At 42.9% G+C, this 15,435-nt stretch overlaps 1 protein-coding gene across 1 annotated transcript; it reads left to right on the top strand.

Annotated features, from left to right (window-relative positions):
- Nucleotides 1-9,835, top strand: arhgap35b (Rho GTPase activating protein 35b). Its single transcript, XM_083987098.1, has 7 exons — nucleotides 1-601; nucleotides 2,544-6,457; nucleotides 6,814-6,955; nucleotides 7,969-8,046; nucleotides 8,233-8,364; nucleotides 8,594-8,699; nucleotides 8,845-9,835. The coding sequence occupies exons 2-7, from the start codon at nucleotides 2,738-2,740 to the stop codon at nucleotides 9,254-9,256; spliced, it is 4,590 nt and encodes a 1,529-aa protein (XP_083843224.1). The 5' UTR covers nucleotides 1-601; nucleotides 2,544-2,737; the 3' UTR covers nucleotides 9,257-9,835.
- Nucleotides 9,836-15,435: the final 5,600 nt, after the last annotated feature.

The raw sequence follows: 15,435 nt of genomic DNA, 5'->3' as shown, positions 1-15,435 counted from the left end.
GGAGGAGGGCCGCCGCCATTATCGGAAAGCTGGGCAGAAATACCACTTTCACACACACACGCACGCAATCTGCTCATAAATTGAGCAGGACATGAACAGATTTCGCTTGCAGTGGAAGCATATTTCAGACGAAGCACCACGGGGATTGCAACAAACTCACCGTTGTCTCGTGTGTGCGCGACCGGCCCAGCATTATGTGGGCACAACAATGGACAGAATAATTATTGAAAAAGCAACGTGGTGAACCGAGCAGAAGACGGCTAAGAAGATTTTTTTTTTTACACGCCCGAATTTCTCATGAGGAAAAAAAACTCGTGCAAGAACAAAACTGGATTGTTGTATTATTTGGGATATTTATTTCCTTCCTTTCCCCCCGTGTTTTAATTGCAACGAAAACAGTAATGTTTAATAAGAGAATCGAGACGTGGGTAATTGATATTTAAATCGAAATACCCCATTGGACATTATTATCAGTATTATCTGTGGACTTGAGACGAGCCATAGTGAATTCTGCGGCTTTATGCTTATGCACATCAGGCGGCGAGGGCTGCGGCAAGAGCTGGCCTGACAGATGCAAGAGGAGAAAGGGAGAAATGCGTTGGTATGTACCCTACAAGCTCACTCCTCTTCTTTATGGGCGATTTCTTAGTGCAGCTGTCGAGTGCTACACCCCAGACACCTGGGTAAATAAATTCCCCTTTTAACATTGTCTGTCGGTGTGGAGAAGGTAGGCTAACCCTGATTTCGGCTCTAATTTCATTATGTAGACAGCAGGCCTGGCGTGGTCAGCCCCTCTCTGTGCACCCTAAAGCCCATGTTAACTGTTAATCCTTTGCAACATATAGCGTTACAAAATCTTATCTGGGTAAGTAGGTTATGTAAATGGGTTTGCTTGAAGGTGTGCTTTGGTGGACTGTGTGTTTTTGATGTTTCTAGATAGGGCGTTTTTTGGTTGTTTTTATTTGCTGTGAACTTGTCTGTTCATTTGGATATCAGGCCTGGCTCTGCTCAGCTGAGTGGTGTGGACTGCCGGTTGCTTTTGACCCTGGTGCCAGAGCTGTTTGTTTCTAATGTGTGATCACTTCATGTGACAGCTTATTCGTGTCATCATCAGTCTGTAATTCCTCTTTTTTTTGTCGTGATGTTTGACTCCAGCGAGTCATATTACACATGAGTGAAATTCTGCTTGGTAATTTCCACCCTTCTACAGAGACCATGACTATGAACTGACTATTAGACCAGAATTGCATCAGTCGCTTAGTACAATAATGGAAGCACTAATCAATGCTGTAATAAGTTTTAGCATTAAGGGTCTTAACAGGATGGGCAGATGCAGTTTCCTTTGGCATGGATTGTACATGTGTCTGCGACTTTGTCAGCAAGTGGCTCTTTCATTCACTGTTTTTGGAGGTGGTGCTGATAGCTGTTGTTTCATTTGGCTGGAACAGGTGTTTAGATAACTGAAAAATGGAGAGTGAGGTGATAACAACAGTCATTTTTATGCCTGTCACCCTACTCACTGATCAGCTGACATTGTCATTTAAAGAGCACCACTCCCAACATGGTCTCTGCTTGCTTGAGTTAATAGCTATAAATCTTTTGATCCTAGATTGATGTTATCACAATAAACCACTGCTGATAAGTCACTTTAACAATTCATTGATTGATGTAAGAATTGATTAACATTCAATCAGAGTAATATTTAAATAGATGAAATATTGAAACATAAATATTTTGTGACCAATTTTTCTGCGAAGTAAACTGAATACCTGTGGGTTCTTAAGGTTTTCTAGGCAGATATACAGAAAGATGTTGTGTATTTTTGACATTTTTATACAAAGGATTTGACAAAATAACCAACTCAACAATGAGAATTATAGTTGTAGTTTCAGAGTGGATAATAAATCTGCCTGACAATTTAATGAAACTGGTAAAAAAAAATCAAAAATCAGTGTGCTTCCTTATTTGAAATTGAGTTTACTTGTGAAACTGAAATTTATGACCTCTCTTAGGAGGTATTGTGACCGGTTGCCATTAGTGGTTCTGTAACACTGTCTTCATCCTGCTTTTGCTGGGGGCTGGACATGTTGGCTAAACTACAGCAGTGTTATGATGACAACTTGGTGTGTGCAGTAATAATATTAAAACTGTGATTTCTCATATTAGTTAATATCTTTTGGCAAATCATCAGACCTCACACATGAGGGCACACTGGGCAGTAATAACTAGTTGATGTCAAAATTAAAGAACAAAAACTAGTTGTGCTTAAACAACATAGCCTTCACCATCAAGTGGTTCAATTTCTTCAATCATATTGGTATAGGCTACAGACGAAGTTAACACTAAATGGAATAAGATTTTGTAAACAAATATTGTTAATTACACTATAGCTTATTACCATATAGTAGTGATGTTTTTGTTTCGTTGTTTAGTATGCCATAGGATTGAGGGTGTGACATTTCCTTTCATTTCAAAATGTTTTTTTGTTGTTGAATGCTCACTTTGTCTGATTTCTTTTTTTGTTTTTTGTTTTTCTTCGACAGGATCTGATTCTTATAAGGATTGAATGAAAGAACCCTCTGCTGATCTTACTGCACCGTTATTTATTAAAATCGAAGCCCACCCCAGAAGAAAGTGAAATCTGATCTCCTCTGTGGATCAGCAACTTTATGGACAAACATTCAAGTGAACTCCTTTATACAGTGCCTGTTTATGGCAGGATGATCGTCAGCAGACTATGATGGCAAAAAAGCAAGATGCGCGATCGCCCATTTACAACCTCATTGTGGTGGGTTTGTCAGGAACAGAGAAGGAGAAGGGGCAATGTGGGGTTGGAAAGTCCTGTTTGTGTAATAGGTTTGTGCGACCCAGTGCTGATGACTTCTACTTGGACCACACGTCAGTGTTGAGCACCAGTGACTTTGGGGGTCGAGTGGTAAATAATGACCACTTTCTGTTTTGGGGCGAGGTGTCACGGGTCCTGGAGGAGGGGCCTGAGTGCAGGATGCATGTTGTGGAGCAAACCGAATTCATTGATGACCAGACGTTTCAGCCACACCGTAGCACTGCCATGCAGCCCTATATCAAACGGGCAGCTGGAACCAAACTGGCCTCAGCAGAGAAGCTCATGTACTTCTGTACAGACCAGCTGGGTCTGGAGCAGGACTTTGAGCAAAAACAAATGCCTGAGGGGAAGCTGCAGGTTGATGGCTTCCTGCTTTGTGTTGATGTCAGCCGGGGCATGAACCGCAACTTCGATGACCAGCTGAAATTTGTCACAAACCTGTATGGTCAGCTTAGCAAGACAAAGAAGCCCATTGTGATAGTCCTCACCAAGTGTGATGAAGGAGTCGAACGCTACATCAAAGATGCACATACCTTTGCCATCACAAAAAAGAGTCTGCCAGTAGTTGAGACATCTGCACGCTCAAACATAAACGTGGACCTTGCCTTCCTCACTTTGGTTCAACTTATTGATAAGGGCAGGGGCAAGCCCAAGATCATCCCTTATTTTGAAGCCTTGAAGCTCCAGAGTCAGCAGATAGCTTCTGCCAAGGATCGCTATGAATGGCTTATCAACCGTATAGTAAAGAATCATAATGAAACCTGGTTAAACACCAGCCGGCGCATGAACACCTCCCCAGAATATAAAGAATACGTCTTCTTGGAGGGAACGGCTAAGTGCAAGAAGCTTTTTCAACAGCATGTCTACCGTCTGAAGCAGGAACATATTGAGAGGCGTCGCAAAATATACTTAAGCACTCTTCCTTTAGCACTTAGTTCTTTGGTGCCTGACCTGGATGAGATAGATCAGCTAAGCTGGTCTGGGGTACAGAAGGTCCTAGAGTCTAAGCAGCACTTTGCCCACTGGTTCGTTGTTCTGGAGGACTCGCCATGGGAGGATACATCTCACATTGACAACATGGAGGATGAGCGAATCCCCTCAGACCTGCTGGAGACTGGTGAAGCGGAGGACATATTTAATGCCCACCTGGAACATCTGCGTAACGAGTGCAGACGAGCAGAGATGAGGCTGGAGTTTAAACACAAGTTGGCTTGCTCTCCCTTCGTCACACCTGGTAAACCATGGGAGGAGGCTCGCAGCTTCATCATGAATGAAGACTTCTACCAGTGGCTTGAGGAGCCGGAGTACTTGGACCTGTACAACCGCCATCAGAAGGAGATCATTGACCGGGCTAAGGAAGATTTTCAGGAGCTCTTACTGGAGTACTCTGAGCTTTTCTATGAACTTGAAGTAGATGCCAAGCCAAGCAAGGAGAAGATGGGGGCAATTCAGGAAGTTTTGGGGGAGGAACAGCGGTTCAAGGCGCTACAAAAGCTTCCAGCTGAAAGAGATGCTCTGGTGCTGAAGCATATCCACTTTGTCTATCATCCTACAAAGGAGACCTGCCCCAGCAGCCCTCACTGTGGAGACTCTAAGATCGAGCAACTCTTAGTGTCACGTTTCCCCACATGTTACCCCTTTTTTGATGTGAAGGCTCATTTTGGAGACACGAAGGCCGACAGAATTAACCTCGTCATTCTAGGGAAGGATGGACTGGCCAGAGAATTTGCCAATGAAATTAGAGCTCTCTGCACTAATGATGATTGGTATGTGTTAGATGGGAAGATGTATGAGTTAACACTGCGGCCTATTGAGGGAAATGTACGTCTTCCAGTGAACTCCTTCCACACCCCCACTTTCACCCCTCACGGATGTCTGTGTCTGTACAATTCAAAAGAGTCCCTGTCCTATGTGGTTGAAAGCCTTGAGCGACTTAGGGAGTCAACTCTAGGGCGGAGGGATAGCCAGCTGGCACAGCTGCCAACATCACTGCTTTTAGTCACTAAAAGAGGCGTAGGATCATACGTGGACATCGGTGGAGAAACTGCCTTAAACCTAATAACACAGGGACAGCAGGTTGCGAGGAGACTGCTGTGTAGCTTTTTAGATCCTGCTTCTCCTGGTGTGGGTTATGGCCATAATGTCAATGAGTGTCAAATCAACCAGGTGTTGAGGAGCCTTCTGGATATAAGGAGGAGCACATCCTTTAGTAGCAGCTCCCCGCCCCTCCTCCCCGAGCCTCAAGGTCTCCGAGACTCTCCCCATCAGCCGGCCCCAGAGGCGGACCTCCGTGTCGTCATGTGTTTAATGTGCGGAGACTCCTATGACATCGAGCAGCTCCTGTCTCCTTTCCTCATGCATCAGCACTGCAGACCCATGTCTAATAGCGGCACCTCTGTGCTGCTGGAGCAGACAGTGGGTGGACACAAGCTGGCCATAGAGCTGTCTCTGCTTTCCTACCACGCCTCCTTCACTTTGCGCAAGAGCAGGTTAGTGCACGGCTACATAGCGGTGTACTCCGTCTCCCGAAAAGCCTCCCTGGAGACTCTGTGTGCGTTCTTATGCGAGGTTCAAGACATCATCCCGGTTCAGCTGTTGGCAGTGGGAGACAGCCAGGCAGAGCTCACCGACAGCGACTACGCCTGTGAGCAGTTGATCCAGGGGGAGGAGCTAGCCCATGAGATCGAGGGTCGTTTCAACAGTGTGGTTTGTGGATCCGGCGGCGTAGTGGGAGGCCTGCACAGGATAGAAATGTTCCACTCTTTTCTGATGGAGGTGGTGGAGAAACGCAACATCGTGGAGGCCACGCACATGTATGATAATGTTGCCGAAGCATGCACCAATGAAAATGTGTATTCGCCACGCTGCAGTTCTCCCAGTCCCGTCACCATGTTCCTGGATTCAGAGGATGACGTAGACCCGTCGCCACCGTACTATGACGGTACGCTCACTTCTCATAGTGGGGGCTATAACCTGCAGGACTTAGATTCCAGTGACATCTCTGTCATCTCGGACATCAGAGACTTTGAGAACAAACTCAACAACAAAGTAGCCCCCCAAGTCAGAGTTAAACCAGGTGTCACTTTTGACTTCCGGAAAGTAAGCCGTAACCCGTACATCGATACACTAGGGCATCGTCGCTCCCTGCCCTCCGCCGTTACCTGGGTTCCTGGTGGCGATGTGGGCTACGACCCATCTGACTACGCTGAACCCATGGACGCCGTTTCAAAACCCCGCCCTAGCAACGAAGAGATCATCTATTCAGTGCCACACGACAGCACACAAGGCAAAATCATCACCATCCGCAACTCCAACAGGATGCACTCAAATGGAAATGGCTCAGACAGCGAGGCGGACAGCAGCTCTCTCGAGCGAAGGAGGAAGTTCTCGGCAGTGGGGGTGAAGCCTCGTCTTTACCGCGACCGCTCCAAGCGGCTTGGCAAGTTCAGCAGCTTCCGCACAAGCTTCATAGGCAGCGATGATGAGATGGGAGCTCTGCCCAAGTCCAAGGAGGACGACTATGGGACCCTGAAAGGAGAAAGTCTTGTAAATGAGGAGAGTGAGGACCCGAAAAAGAGGAACATTCTCAAGAGTCTCCGACGAACAGCCAAGGTTTGTATCACACCATCTTTTAAAGGCCAATGCTCATCCAGCATAATTAGCACATTTACTTTTCATTGCCCACACTGTCATTCAAATGTTACGTCAGTTATTATGATGTTTTTGTAATCTTATCTTAGATAGTGAAAGTCTGCAGTAATTGCTATACTTGGCTATCATAACACTATGAAGTCAATTTGTAATATGGCCAGGGAGCAATTTAGATATCAAACTATCTGACTAGATGTGAGGAACTCCAGATTTGCTGCTGATTAGGAACATCACAATTAGTTAAAGGCCAGTGAGTGACATTTAGTATCAACATAATTATCCCTGTTTGAGAGTCCTCCGTCTTCCTCTCTCCACAGAAAACAAGACCAAAGCCCCGTCCAGCTATTCCCAAGCCCGTAGAGAGCTGTTACTTTGGCGTGCCCCTTGTGAGTGTGGTGTCTCCAGACAGACCTATTCCACTCTTCATCGAGAAGTGTGTCCGCTTCATTGAGACAACAGGCAAGTTGTTTTGTCCTTTTTAAAGGGCCCATTTGCAAGTTGTGGCTTCAGTCATCATTGTGGTTACAGTGTAAAAGGTTCCACTCTTCTATAGGGCAGACACTATAGTGACTCAGTATCAGGAAGCAATGAGATGGTCCAGAGCTAGGTGGTAACATGTGAACATCAGTAGAAGAAATAAACAATAGAAATGGAAGGAAAATAAACAATAAAAAAAAATCAACAGCTGTTGATGACAATGCTGGCTATGTAGCAATACAAAAACTTCCAAATGGCTCCTTCAGCCTTTGTATTTGACCTATGTATTCTTTCTTTCTTTTTTTTTTGATATTTGTTTATTACATTTTAAAGCTAAAACAAAACAAACATACATTTGGCTCACATGTACTGTATATTCAGATTCATATTTGTACAGGCAAGAGATTGAGGAGTCACATCCTATACAAAGTTAAATAAATTGAGGGTATATTGTTATATATGATATATTTGCATGATCAAGAAAGGTATACAGAAATAAAAATGTATCAACTAGATGGTAGGGTGTCACTATTGAAGTAGAGCATTAGGATCTATGATACAAACCCTCTTGCGAGAACGGTGGAAATATTCAAACCAATATTTGACAGAAAGGGTTCCCATGTTTTACGAAAAGCATCTGACCTGTGTATTCTTAATGTGTTTTAAAATCTTGTCATGACATACTGTATAGTGTATACTATCAATGGGCCGTTATCATTCTCTGCAAGCAAATGTCTGTCTACTTAAAAGCTCATTGTCAGACCTCTAAACCCGTTTGCACCTGTTGATGCCCACAATGGTGAAACGATGTGAAAGTAATACAATGGTTTACTCAGTTTCAGTTAAGCACTCCTCCAGAAAATGCGAGCATCTGTATTGTCAAGTCTGTTTGCAGTGGGGCTAATGAAGTGTTTGTGCTTTGCTTGTTTCCCACTGTGCCCCCCGCCCACGTCTTCCCCCTTTCTTCTCTGCTGCGCTCTCACTCTTTTCCTCAGGCCTGAATACAGAGGGATTGTATCGCGTAAGCGGCAACAAGTCGGAGATGGAAAGCATGCAGAGGCAGTTTGAACAGGGTGAGTTGCTCATCAGACTTGTTTGAACCAGCTGTTTGACATGTAATTATGTGGCTGCCTAATCAAAATATAAACAGTGTCACCAAAGGAAAGTAATAGGCAACTGATTGTTCGGTCCTGATGACAGCTCGCACTGATGGGCTTATTTTCGCTGATCCCTTTAACTCTCTCTTTCTCCTCGCGTAGACCACGGATTAGACCTCGTCGAGAAAGACTTCTCCATAAACACTGTGGCTGGAGGCCTCAAAAGCTTCTTCTCTGAGCTGCCTGAGCCCCTGGTGCCTTGTGCTCTGCAGGTGGACCTATTGGACGCTTTCAGTAAGCAAACACTGCTGGGCTGGGAGGGTCTTTACTAGAACATAGAAAGATTATTTCTTTAGGGGGGAGAAGGGAAGGGGAAGGTTGTTGCGGACCTGCTTTCGCTCTGTTTTAGGTATTTCACTACTGATTTGACGGTATAGAGACGGACAGACATTTTAGCTTCATCTTACTGTGTGCAATGAACGAGGAGGCCTCAGACTTAACAACAACCTGTCCGTGTGTGCAGAAATCAATGACAGAGAACAGAGGCTGTACACGATGAAGGATGTCCTGAGGAGGTTCCCCAGAGAGAATTATGATGTCTTCAAATACGTAGTGAGCCACTTACACAAGTAAGTTCCTGCAGCACTGTTTCATCACTTTCATGGATTTGTTGGTCTTCTGTGATGGATCTCCATCTGTCTTTTTCTTTTTCCTGCACCATATGATGAGAGTTAATAGTTGTTGTGTGATCGTGTGTGTGTGTGTTTTCCCCAGGGTGAGCCAGCTGAGCCGGTTGAACTTGATGACCAGTGAGAACTTGTCCATCTGCTTCTGGCCCACTCTCATGAGGCCAGACTTCTCCACCATGGACGCCCTGACTGCCACACGCACCTACCAGACAATCATCGAGAGCTTCATCCACCAGTGTGCATTCTTCTTTTACAACCAGCCCCTCCTCGACTCCCCCACCGGCCTGGCGGGCCTCCCCGCCTCCCCCACCACCACCCTCAGTGGGAGCTCTGCCTACTCTTGTTACCGCTCCTCTCCTCCCCACACCACCACACACTTCAGCCCCCTGCAGCAGTCCCCACCCACCACCCCCCAGTCTCCCCTGCAGTCACTGCTCCCTCCCCTCCACCAGCACCCCCACTCCCACCATGCCCCTGCTGAACAAGAGACACTGTGAGAGACAATGAAACCACGTGTGCCCATGATGATGCTGGAACTTATCACCAACACGCACTAAAAGAAAAAAAAGAAAAAGAAGAAAAAGAAAGAAAAAAAAAAAACGTGCACTTGCACATCACATTTCTGATCATGGACAACCTAGGTTATGAAGAATGGAGATAGGAAGCGTCTGAGAAACTTCTCCAACCTGCCATTTGTATCCGTACTTGTGTGCATCGGGGCGGGCTGCCTGTTAGCAGTGACTCTCCCTCTGCCCTCTGTGTCCCTGGTCTCCTGGAAATTTGACATCAGGGCAGAAGTGGAGGACGGAGGACGGAGGTCGCCGTCACAGCAAGCCTCTCTTCTGTCAACAGCCACCACTTATTCTACACTACCAAGAGATAGAAACCTCTATGCCAAGCTGGAAGAAATGATTTGTGACCACCATGTTTTTATCTGTGTAAAACTGTTTTAGTTTTTTTTTTTTTTTTCTCTCATGAAAGTACTGCCACTGGATTTATAGACTGTTCCTCTTTAGGTCCTTTGGGCAGCGGTCTGCTCCGTACAGCAGAGGCTCCTCTGTCTGCCTTTTGGGGGGTTCTCAGCGGCTCTATTTGAGGGGTCAGCGTGGGGAGGGAAGGGAAGGGGAAGGTACACATCCAGGGATGCACTTTAATGATCACTGTTGTTTTTCCCTCAGAAGGGTTTTTTTTGTTTTGTTTTGTTGACATACTGTTTTCTTGTGTGTTTTTAATTTCACAGCTCAAAACAGCCATACCCATTGCCTCTACAGAGCTCTGGCAGATCAAACTTTGTTTACATCAAACTTGTTTTTGTATCCACAAACTTATCTGAAGCACTTTTTGATAGTGTAGTATTACATTTGAAGAAATGCCACATTGATTAATTGTCGATATTGTTTGTGTAGTGGTTGCGTGTGGCATCAGTGCAGGCTTGTGAAACAAGATCCTTTTGTAAAAACTTATGTTCATTAAAGTTGATCCAGAGGTCCCATTTTTAGGTCGATGGGAAATCTGAATCGGCTCATATTCCTCATTCATCCAGCCATGTGAAAATAGTTTTCTTTTAGTTTGTCCTCTTTCTAGCTGTTGATTGATCAGAGTGGATGTTTAGGGAAGTTTGGTTTAATTAGACCATTATATAATATCAGAGATCAGTCAAGTGAAGGAGAAATTTCGCCATTTTTGAATGTGTAACCTAGTCATACCATAACTCTACATTGCCATCTGGTGTCCATGGGAACCAAACGCTTGAAACATGATCGGTTGCTGGATGTGTTGCTGTGGCTGTCTATCAAACCAAGCTCTTTGTATTCATCTAATATTAAGGACCTTTAACTCAGAAGGTTTAGTATTCTCAACGCACTGTTACTGCTAGTCCTGCTATACAATACAATGACCAGTAGAAGTTAAATATTTGTGAATGAGACACATTCAGGAAGCACCACCGGCCGTTTACCTGCTCTAGTGAATTAGTTTTGTGGTGGCATATTGTCCTCCCTTTCCATGGAAAAACAAGCAGCACATTTTCAGTGGTAGCACTGTTAATGAAGACCTGATGATTTTAACCATTAAACTTACGAGAGGAAGCACTGTCTTTTCAATGGGAGCGAGTAAAAGTGGAGCATCAGACATACAAGTTCTGGATGATTGTGGCTCTGTTACGGTTCTTGGTTGCAACGATGACCGGACTGGTTGGATCATTGGTTGTATTAGTATTTGGGATCATCACTTGTGGTACTTTTGGAAATTGCGATGCTGGTGGAAGTCGGTCATTTTGTGTTCATCAGACATATAACAGAGGGCTCCTATCAAACTGCTCAAAGCTGTAATCTGTAACATTAAGACTGGCACAGAACCAACCAAGCAGCTGTTCCATTATAACACAATTTTTGGGAGTATATAATCTTTACCGCAACACAAACTTGGCAGATCTGCCGTTCAATGAGCAAAAAGTGAGTGCATACTACTCTATGATGGTTGTTTATTTGTATGTTGGGGAACGCCACCCTTTAGTCAATGGTAGAAAACATTTCTAGTGTGTATTTCAATGATTGAAAGTCCATTTTTACAATTTTTGTGAATGGTTCAAGGCCACTTAAGTTTAGTGCATGATTTAAAAGACACACACCAAGGGAGAAGGAAGAAAGCCTCTCCCTGTTTTAAAACATGAAATTAGTACAAGAACAAAACAAATACTAAAGTGAAATAGCTGAAACGTGAAAGTTTATGTACTGTGCACCAAGAGCAAACCATGGAATTTGTCTGACTGAGAATAGTGTTTAAAGATGAAGGCCTTATGTGAACTGTATAATAGTTAATAAATTAAATCTTGTAAAATTGTCCTTGGCTTTCTTGTGGTGTGTGTGTGCATGTGTGTGTGTGTGTGTCTTTGATTGATTCTTGAACAATTTGAGAGTTAACACCAACAATTACTGCCACAACTTGTGAACTTTGGATTGAAATGACATTGGAACTGAATTTAAAAAGTTGTTTTCTGATTAGATTTTACAAAGTCGCTAGATTAACACTGTCACAGCGATCAAGAACACCAAACCCCCTTCACCTCAGACAGGCTACTATTATCTGCTTTTCACTTTATAATAGTGGAGTGAGGATTTAACCACAGCACAGCATGGATATATGGCCACTGCAGTATCAGATAATCTCTATTGAAATGTAACGTGAACAGCATATTTTCTCCTCAAATTACCACAGTGGTAAATCCTTGTTAAAAAAAAAAAAAAAAGTGCACTGAACACCCATCTTATGAAAAGGCTAATCCGATACTGTACAAATAACATGAAAGAACTCTGCTGGAGTAACTAGAAGCTGTAGTGTGTAGGCACAGGTGCAGGTGACTCTGGAAAACATCAATTATTCACAGCATATCCGTCATGAGTGCCTGCACTCTTTTGGCAGACCGCTTGTCGTCACAGTATCTGTTGACGTCGGTGGAGGGAGTCGGAGGTAACAGTGATATGAGGCCATCTTGTGGCTGCAGAGCTGTACAGCTATGAGGACATGGCTTTTTGTGTCCATCCCATTACTGACAGTAGATTCACATGTGGCTTTTAAACATTATGTCTAAGATACAGTCATTGTACTCCAGTCTTTACAGCTCAGATTTCTCTCTATCTCATGACTCGTCCTTACTTGTATGCTTCACCAGTGCAAAACTGAACTGTGGTGGACTGCAGTGGGAAAGGCAGCTGCCCAGGGAACCCAGTCTCTAAAGAAGCCCCCAAAAATAAAAAGGTTCAGTTCACTATTCCTATGTACATTTGAGTAATCACAGCTTTGTTTACAGCTTGCACGCCTGCAGCAGAATGTGAAGTCTTCCCTCTCGTGGCCCTGACACTTTTGTTGTGTTGAATAATTGTAACAAAGAACTGTAAAGCTAGCAACCAACTATTACTTTTTATCATCAGCGACTGTTTTCTTTTATCTGTAAAATGTCAGAAAATGGTAAAATATGCCCATTTTTATTCCCTGGAAACAAAACCCTAAAATTTTAAGTTTACTATGATATAAACCCAGTTTCATAACTGTTGCCCTTCATTTTCAGCCAATCAACTGATCCCGTCAAAAGGTGCCCACCAACAAAGTGTTGCTTGTGGCCACCTAAGAGGTTGAAATGATATGTAAACAAACCTGTTGAGAATGACAGAAGCCGTGACGTATGAAAGATAGCTTTATTGCACAAGGTGTTAGAATGATCTTTTTAGTTTTTGCTTTCTTTTCATAGAAAATGTACTTTTGAACACAAGCAATTGCTATAACAAGCAACTCAAACAAATGTTTGGGATACCCTCAACATTTTTTTTTTTTTTTTTTTTTTTAGCTTTTGATTTTCATACATTTTTTCCTTCAATTTTTCCCTTTTAGCAAGCATGCAATGACTTTTTTGAGGATGAACAAAATACAAAATAATGATAATAAAAAAGTAAATAGGACAAATGACAACATCAAAAGACCTTTAAAAAAGAATAAAAATTCAACAAATTAGTATCAAAAACATAAAGGGAAAGAAAAATGTTTTTTTGCCCATTTCAGAAGTAAAATATTTTATTTTTGATACTATTTCAATTTTGAAATTGGGGCATTCAACCCTGATGTGTCCCCTGATTTATTCTGACGAAAATAGCTCTTCATACAAAACTGTGTTTTATGTACAAGACTTAAATCTATAAACAACACTGACAAAGGTAGAGATGATGGATCTAGTATGTTTAGGGTGGTGAATTTTTACTTTAATTTATCTGAGCAGGGGAAAAGGGCTGGAGTCTGAATGCTTCAGGTTTACAGACCAACTCCAGTCCAGTATATACACAATACAATAGTAGTTTGTGTGACCAAAAGAGCTACAAGTCCCTGATTTCACTTGGCTGAACTGGTTTTCGCCACAGGCCACATCCCTTAATACTGTTTGGCCTCTGGAACCAAAATTTTGACAAAATCCCAAATAAAAGTGAAATGAATATTAAAACTCAAAATCAACAGACCGACAGATACCCCCTCCCCTAAACAAATAAACAAACAAAGCAAATGGATAAATAAATATAAACCACAAAAGACTATCATGGAGATGCTTCAGAAAGACATTCCAATAGGTTCTTGTGTGAATGTACATTAGCGCAAAATGGAGGGGTATGGTGGTAAAGAAAGAAGGACATTTACAGTACTTCAGACAGGGCAACAACAAAGATATCAATTGAGTGAACATTATATAATTTTCAAAACTGAACTCCCTGACATATAACATCTCTCAACATTATATTATTTTTCATTCACATCATGACGGGGATTCCCTCAGCTAGTTGTCTTTCTCTCTTTGAAGAGCGAAGGTGGCTGAGCGGCCGAGTCGGCCTCTGCCGCCTGCGCCACAAACGGAGGCCTTGATACCGTATCGTAACTCAAGTCTCTGACAACTTTACAGCAACGTTTCAAACCAACATAAACACCTATCTGGGGATCCTCTGTGATACTGGTTTGGTTTCTTAATGTTGTCCTATCTACCAACATGCTATAGGCTCACAGCAGGCTTACAGGTCACAGAGCCAATATTCCCATGAGGAGGCTTTTCTGCCATGACCGAACATCCACAGTCAAGTAGACGTCGGACACCAGGGACGTTAGGATCTGTTCACTCAGTCAGCCAGTTCATCTTTTAAGGAACTGAAACTAAAACCAAGTGGACTATCTTACTTTTCCCATCTCAACACGGGGCTTGGATGGAAAGACCTTCTTTCTTTTCATACAGGAGCAAAACACTCTTCTACAAACAGTAACATACAGAAGATCCCGTATATATACTAAACTTTTTCTCTTTCTTTAGTCCAACCTTTTTAAAATTTCTATTTTTTAAATTTCATGATTGAGCGATTGTCTCGTTCTTAAATTTGACATTAACATTTAATTTCTGTATGTACCACAACACTATTGCGGTGCACACAATTTATACTTTGTCATAATTTAAATTAAATGTCAATAATATACCTACATAGAAATATATATGTAAATTCTTTATAATACCAAATATTCTCTATTTGTAATGTGAGAAATCATAGCTGGATCATTTGGGTTGTCATGATTTGTTTAAAAAGTTAGACACTGTTCAGCTGGAGAGATTCTGTCACATTAACATGATAGAAGTTTTTGTGTACCTGAATCATTTTCTTTTGGAATCACCATTAAGAGAAACTCTGCCAATAGATATTTGGGACTTTAAGAGACACATAGAGGGTGAAAGATACAGTAAGAATAGGGAACTTAACTGGAAGTCCTGCATATTGACAATAATACTCAAACTATGGAGGACAGTATGTGTGTGCGTGAGAGACAGGATGGCCACACAGCTTCATACTGGCTATTGTAGTCTTCATCATCATAAACACAGAGCTCTTAGCTCCTCAATTAAAGTCAATATTTTCCAAATGACCACAGAATCGCTTCCTGGTTTTTTCTTTTGCTGTGCAACTCCTGTGAGAACTGAGCGGAGCTGAGCACCAGGCGGCTGGAACTGTTAGTTGGAGTTAGTAGTCCCAGGTGAACATGAAAATTAGGGTTAGCTGGGTCTCTGTCTGGGAGAACACCTATCCCGAGGAAAATTAGACAGAACGCTGGGCAGTTCACCATTAGTTGGGTGTAAAGAAAGATGGTTGCATGCCCTTTCTGG

This window comes from Trachurus trachurus (assembly GCF_905171665.1).
Source record: "Trachurus trachurus genome assembly, chromosome: 14".
Classification (NCBI taxonomy): domain Eukaryota; kingdom Metazoa; phylum Chordata; class Actinopteri; order Carangiformes; family Carangidae; genus Trachurus; species Trachurus trachurus.
The sequence above is the reverse complement of the archived record's forward strand: the minus strand, read 5'-3'. Positions and strand labels throughout refer to the sequence as shown.